Here is a 7,637-nt window from a genome sequence, read left to right as displayed (position 1 = left end):
GACGCCATGCAGGGGCCGCGGCCTCCGCGGTGAGTGGGAGCGGGTCCGGCCTAAAGCTGCAACGTTACGGGAATTAAAAAGCTTTAAAGCCCTAAAAATGCCTGGGAATAGACGAGAAATTATAGTACAGAAGCAGTTATAACATATCATTAATTATAATTAATGAATGGGAAAGGTTCCTTTAGTATAAATGGATTACATCCCTTAAAATACTTAGTAATACACAAGTTATAATATGTAATTAATTATATTCTGTAATATTAAATTACATTTAATAAATCACATAAGTGTCCAAAATTCTTAATTATAAATAGTTTACATCCCTCAAAACAAAGGGTAGCACTTAATGAATTATAATATGAAATAAATTATATTCTATAATAAGTCATAATAAATCAATGGTAAAAATCCTTTATTAAGAATGGTTTACATATTTAAGTTAATGGGTAATAGATCATGAATTGTAGTATACAATCAATTATATTCTATAATAAATTATATTCTATAATAAATTACATTCTATAATAAATTATGAGGCATAAGTTATAACAAATAAATAGTCAAAAGCCGAATTTATAAATGGTTAAAATCCTTTAAAATAACTGGTAATATGTAATTAGTTATTATACACAATAAATTATAATAAATGGCTGCACTACTTTCTTATAAATCCTTAAAATCCTTAGAAATCCCTTAAAATAATTGGCAATATATAATATCAATTATAAGAATCCTGTATTAGAAATGGTTAAAATCCTTTAAAATATTTAATAATAGATAATAACTTATATTCTATAAGAAATGGTAAAAATCTTTTCCTGTGAGAGGCGCCAATCCCTTAAAATAATTGGTAATATATAATTAATTATAAGAATAATTTATGATAAATTGTTAAATCCTTTAAAATAATTGGTATTTTATAATATATTATACATTATATGTATGTCTATTATACATATTATATGTATAATATGTATAATATATTATACATTGGAAATTGGAAGAACCCTTTCTTATAAATGGCAATAAATGGTTAAAATCCTTAAAAATAATTGGCAGTTATAAGTAATTATTAAAAATAGGTTGTATTATATAAGAAATGGTAAAAAAATGGATCAAAAACCATTCTTATAAATGGTTTACATCCTTTAAAATGTTAGGTAATATATAATCAAGTATAATAGATAAGAAATGGTAAAAATCCTTTCTTATACATGGTTTACATCCTTTAAAATATAGGTGATATAAATATAAAATAAATAGAAATAGAAATATAAAATAAATAGAAATATAAAATATTAGGTCATATATAATCAAGTATAATATTTAGGAAATGGTAAAAATCCTTCCTTTTAAATGGTTTAAATCCTTTATAATAGCAGGTAACGATTTGATATTTCCTTCCACGGCTCCCTCGGCTTCCCTGGGAAAAGCCCCCCAGAGCGGGGCCCGCGGGGGCAGCCAGGGCGCCCTGCAGGTGAGGGGGGCCAGGGGCACCCGGGGGAGCTGGGGACAACCCAAAATCCACCCGGGAGATGGCCTGGAATGGATGGGTTGGGAAGGGTGGGGAGAACCAAAAAGCCCTGGAATAGTTGGGTTGGACATCCTTGGGAAAACCCCAAAATGCACCTGTGGGAAGAACCAAAAAGCCCTGGAATGGTTGGGTTGGGAAAGGTGGGAAGAGCCCCAAATCTACCTGTGGGAAGGATCTCAGAAACCCTGGAATTGTTGGGTTGGACACCCTTGGGAAAAGCCCAGAATCCATCTGTGGGAAGAACCATGGAGCCCTGGAATGGTTGGGTTAGGAAAAGTGGGAAAAGTCCAGAATCCACCTGTGGGAAGGATCTCAGAAACCCTGGAATGGTTGGGTTGGGAAAGGTGGGAAGAGCCCCAAATCCCATGTGCAGGAAGGATCTCGGAAACCCTGGAATGGTTGGGTTGGGAAAGGTGGGAAGAACCCAAACCCACCTGAGGGAAGGCCTGGAATGGTTGGGTTGGGAAGAGTGGGAAGAACCAAAAAGCCCTGGAATGGTTGGGTTGGGAAAGGTGGGAAGAGCCCCAAACCCACCTGTGAGAAGGATCTCAGAAACTCTGGAATGGTTGGGTTGGGAAAGGTGGGGAGAACCAAAAAGCCCTGGAATGGTTGGACACCCTTGGGAAAAGCCGAACATGCACCTGTTGGAAGAACCATGGAGCCCTGGAACGGATGGGTTGAACGCCCTTGGGAAAGGTGGGAAAAGCCCAAAAACCATCTGCGGGAAGAACCAAAAAGCCCTGGAATAATTGGGTTGGGAAAGGTGGGGAAAGCCCCAAATCCACCTACAGGAAGGATCTCAGAAACCCTGGAATGGTTGGGTGGGACACCCTTGGGAAAAGCCCAAAATGCACCTGTGGGAAGAACCAAAAGGCCCTGGAATGGCTGGGTTGGGAAAAGTGGGAAAAGCCCAGAATCCACCTGTGGGAAGGATCTCAGAAACCCTGGAATAGTTGGGTTGGACACCCTTGGGAAAAGTGGGAAAAGCCCAAAATCCACCTGTGGGAAAGATCTCAGAAGCCCTGGAGTGGTTGTGTTGGGAAGGGTGGGAAGAGCCCCAAATCTACCTGTGGGAAGAACCAAAAAGCCCTGAAATTCTTGGGTTGGGAATGGTGGGAAGAGCTCCAAATCCACTGCCAGGAAGGATCATGGGAACCCTGGAATGGTTGGGTTGGCCGCTCCTGGGGAAAGTGGGAAAAGCCCAAAATCCATCTGTAGGAAGAACCAGAGAGGCCTGGAATGGTTGGGTTGGGCACATTTGGGAAAGGTGGGAAAAGCCCCAAATCCACCTGTGGGAAGAACAAAAGAGCCCTGAAATTCTTGGGTTGGGAAAAGTGGGAAGAGCCCCAAATCCGTGTGCAGGAAGGATCTCAGAATCCCTGGAATTACTGGGTTGGAAAGGTGGGAAGGCCTGGAAGGGTTGGGTTGCTCCTTCAAGCCCAGTGACAGGAGTGGCTTTTCCCAAAGAATCCCAAAAAACTGGGGCTGGTCCTGCAGGAAAGCAGGAATTCAAACCCCTTCCAGGTGCCTTCCCTATAACACAGGGAACTGATCCTGATTATTTCAATTTTTCTCCAGGTTTTTGATGAGGAAGGGAAGAATGTGACACCCCAGCCCCTCTTCCAGCCAGACCCAAATGCTGCCAGGCAAGAAAAGTTTTATTAAAAAAAAAATAAAGCATTATAAGTACTTTTTTTAAAGTATGTATTTTAAAATATTTTATCTGTAAGTGCAGACAAGCTTTTATGCAAGATTATAAAATATAGGAATTAAAATATTGAATTAAAATATTAAAATACCAGTTCAAGGATCAAAATATGTTTAACATAATAAAAATTCTCTGCTTTAATAAAATTTAAGCAAGTTACCTCTGTGTAGTTATGTGCATCCATCTCCAAAAATGGTCTTGAACAAAAAATTTGGAGTTAAAACTCCTAAATTATGGTTCACTACACTTTCAATTACAAACAGCCAGCACAGAGGGAAAAAACCAAGTCAAAGACTTTGGGCTGACAAACTCAATTAAGTCATGCAAAGAAAGGAAATAATTATTGGTGTTTTAAATGAAAAATCCTGAGCCACAGCATGATCAAAATGCAAGGAATAATTGTAATTATTCACAATTTATAATTACAATAGTAAACACTGATTTGTGAGATGAAGATTGCTTTTTCTGCCATGTTTCCCAGGCTGGCTGTTCCAAACGACAATCCCAAGGCTTGGGATACCAACCAGGAGCAAATATACATAAAAAATTACTTTAAAATTACAATTAAAATACTAATAATTAAATATAAAGAATAATTATTATAATCTTTAAATAGAAATGCTAATAATTAAAATACTAATAATTAAATATGGATACTAATAATATTTAAATATAAATACTAATAATTAAAAATACTTATAATTAAATAAAAGTACCTCCAGAAAATGAACACTTTTTTAGTTTTTTGAGACAGTTTCTGTTTGTTTCTCATCCCTGAAGGACACATGGAAGCAGCACATCACCAACCAAGCCTGCCTTAGATGAGACAGAACCTCAAGAAGACCCAGCTTTGAGCTTGTCTGGTAAGGAACTCACCCAATCCTTAGAAATTTCACATGTAAAATTCCGTATTCTGGGATTTGTTTGATTGCCAGCATTATTTTCCCGTTCATGTGGAGCAGCCAAGGTGCTGTTTGTGTTGTGGCTCCCCAGCAGAGCAGCAGGAGGGCGAGGCAGCCCTGACAGAGGCAGAGCTGGAGCAGAGGGTGGAGGTTCTGCTGCTGGAGACAGACACGCTCTGGATGCTGGACCTGCCCACGGCCCTCGTGTCCACCGAGGCAGAGGAGGCTCCCAGGGTGCTGTAAGTCACAAATCTTACTGCAAATACTGGCTTTTTGCAAATATTGAAACAGATTTCATATGTGTAGGGTTAAAATAAGTTTGCTAAAAATATATTGGTTTTATTTATATATATATTTTTTCACATATATTACATATATATTATATTTGTATATGTATTGCTAATATTAAAACAGATTTTATACATGTAGTGTCAAAAGAACTTTGCTCTAAATATTTAGTTTTATATATATATAACTATATGTATTATATATGTATTATATATATATGTGATTTTATACATGTCTTGTTAAAAGAACTTTGCTACAAATATATAGTTTTTATTTATATATATTGCTGTATATATTATATATATTATATATTTAATGTATTGCTATATATAATATATAATATGTATTTTATATATTATATATTATATGTATATATTTCTATATCATGTATTTTAATGTGTTATATTTTTATATATTGTTATATATAATATATATTGCTACAAAAATATAGTATTTTTTAATTTTATTTTATTTTTATACTTTTGATTTTATGATAATTAAGCTTCAAGAGAGTAGTGAAATAGCAAAATAACATACTTGTGTTAAAATACCTACTTAGATGAAATAACATCCAATAAACACATAAAGAAGACAGCTACTACAAATATACCAACTATCAGCACTCATTGTCTAAAGACAGTGTGAGCCAGGGCCTAAACTAAATAAAATAAATACATAAAAGTATTTAAAATAAATAAATAAACAAAATAAATAAGTATTATAATCAAAAAATCTAAAACCACAACCAAAAAATACAGAAAATGAAATATGAAAGTAGAACTGAAGAGGAGCCATGCTAAACAATATTTAGAATATGTAAACTAGTTTAAAGAAAAAGTTGACTCTACATGATTATTTATGAATACACAACAGGCTAATGTAAGAGAAAAAATATTTTAAAGGCATCTCCAAAAATTAGTGTGCTCTTGGCTGAGTGCCACGATGCACCCAGCCCTCATCTTTACTCAATGTTCCTTATCTCCTATTATCCTTTATGAACCTTTTTAAATTTTCACAAATTTTCACAAAGAAAATAAACATGTTTTTCACAGCTGGCACCCATTTCTTAGAGCTCCCTGTTGTGGGTGAAATTCTTCCTCCCTTCCACTGAAAAACCATGGCAGCTTAGGAAAATCCAGGGGTGGAGGAGGATGATAATTTGATTTTCATGAAAACAGAAAGACATTCCAAACTGCTGCATTGATTCTTGTGGGTAGCTTCTAATTATTCATTAATTAAGAAGAGTTAAAGGTAGCAGGCAGGTGCCCTTGGTCCTCCCTGAGCTACCAGAGCTTTATGGGAGTGCTGAAACAGAAAAGGAGAAGTTTCCTTTTTGTCTCCTGCCTTTCACTGCCAGGTATGAGAACTCTGTATTCCCCAAAGCTCAGGGGCAGCTGGAAAAGGGAATTTTGCTTTTCCTGGGCTCTGTTCTGCCCAGGCCATTCCTGTTTTAGAGCAGCATCACAAAGATCAGAATGAGCTGCTGAATAATACAAAGGCTGAAATTCCATCCAGCAATGCAAAGAGCAGAACATGGCAGGCATGGAAAAGCCTGTCCTGAGCAGCTCCTTGTTACAGACCCTGAGAATTCCAGGCAGGATTTCCCAGGGACTCACCAGGCAGTGTTTCCTTTGTTTCCCAGGGAGAGGAATAAGATTTACACAGAGATTTGTGAGGCTAAAATTGGCAGTGAGTACTTTGAAGAAAAAATCGTGCAAACCTTCTCTGGAGCTGCCAAAACCAAGGAGGTGCAATGTGAGACCATCACCGTGGCAGAGAAAGGTAAACCTGGGACTGACAAAAGGCATTTTTTACTTCCACCTCTGAGCAGATGTTCCCTCAATTTCCACTTCCAGAGCTTCAAGTGCAGGCAGGACACTGTGGGTTGTGGTGGCCTTTTCTGCCCCTCCTAAATCTTGAATTTAGTGCTGGAACACTGATTCCATTGCAATAAAATTGTGAACGCTCCCAGAGAATGTTATTGTTGTGTGTAAGAGGCTAAAGAAATTACAGGGAATGCTGTTCCAGACACTTTTCCTTTGTGTTAGTGTATGTGAAATGAGGGAATGAGCCCCAAAAGTAGATAATAACCTGTTTTGAAAAGCCATTTGCCACTTTTTTGTGTGCCTGGAGCATCAGCAGGGCTCATTTCAGCCCCTGAGCACATCCAGGCAAAAACCCTGATGGAGCTGCAGCAGTCACACAACAGGAGGATCTTTAAAGTTATTTTATCTGCTTTAATGATTCTTGTTAAGCACAGGCAACCTTTACTGTAAATTTGTAAAAGATAGCAACTAAAAGATGAAAATGAAAATACTAAATGAAAAATATCAGTTCAAATATCAACAGCTTTGGAAGCAGAGGTGGTTCCAAAGCCCAGCCCAGCAGTTGGGGGTGTAGGAAGCTCCCTGCAATAATTTACAAAAGGAGAGCCCTGTGTGACAGGGAATTCATTCCCAGGGATGATGGTGACTCCCTGGGATCTGGACAATCCACTGGATGCCCCAGGAGCAGAACCTGCAGAGACAGAAGAACCCGAAAGCCCAGCAGGGACAAGCAGCACATCTCCCACAGCTGAAGAGCAGGATCAGGCTGTTCCTTCTGCCACAGGTAACATTTCCCATTTCTGCCCTGTCCTCATCCTCCTAAACCAGGCACATCCCTGGGATCTGTGGGGAAAACTTCCTGAAAAACACTGCCTGGAACCTGCAGGAGAGTTTACTGAAGAATCTTGGGCAGGGCTGCACTTCTCTGCACACTGCCATCAGAAATCATCTTAAATAAAGATAAATACTCAAGGACAAGGTTTGCTGGTACTCGCTTTAAAAAGTAGAAGCAAAACATCATTTGTGAGAAATTCCAGAAGTAGCTGAAAAAGATAAGGAAATTATAATGAGAAAAAATGATAAGATGATAAAATTACAAGAAAATTATAGGAAAAAAAATCACAGTGAAAGTATTTTTTTAAAATTCTCTCCTTTTTGCAGGTGGAGGAAAATTCTTATGCCTTGATCTTTCTGTGTGAAGTTTTATCATGTTCAAAGCATTTCTATGCCATTTATCTCTTATCAGGCAGTATGGGCCTGTTGGGCTCCACGATCCTTGTGGATCCATTCCAGCCTGGAATATGCCAGGATTCTGTAATTCAGCTTCTTCCATCACCCTTGCAGAGAGTGCTGCTCCTGCCAGGAGCCCCGAGGAGCAG

The 7,637-nt window shown here is 37.9% G+C and overlaps 1 protein-coding gene across 1 annotated transcript in view; it reads left to right on the top strand.

Annotated features, from left to right (window-relative positions):
* Positions 1 to 1,333: 1,333 nt before the first annotated feature.
* The window catches only part of WDR78 (WD repeat domain 78), a 13,755-nt gene continuing 7,451 nt past the window's right edge, over positions 1,334 to 7,637 (top strand). The window contains 7 exon segments of the mRNA XM_031064077.1: positions 1,334 to 1,477; positions 3,113 to 3,189; positions 4,023 to 4,105; positions 4,236 to 4,383; positions 6,075 to 6,214; positions 6,893 to 7,042; positions 7,603 to 7,637. The exon segment at positions 7,603 to 7,637 is cut by the window's right edge and continues 13 nt beyond it. Coding sequence (XP_030919937.1) covers positions 1,334 to 1,477; positions 3,113 to 3,189; positions 4,023 to 4,105; positions 4,236 to 4,383; positions 6,075 to 6,214; positions 6,893 to 7,042; positions 7,603 to 7,637 — 777 coding nt within the window.

The sequence above is a fragment of the Geospiza fortis genome, unplaced genomic scaffold (assembly GCF_000277835.1).
Source record: "Geospiza fortis unplaced genomic scaffold, GeoFor_1.0 scaffold69, whole genome shotgun sequence".
Lineage (NCBI taxonomy): Eukaryota > Metazoa > Chordata > Aves > Passeriformes > Thraupidae > Geospiza > Geospiza fortis.
The sequence above is the reverse complement of the archived record's forward strand: the minus strand, read 5'-3'. Positions and strand labels throughout refer to the sequence as shown.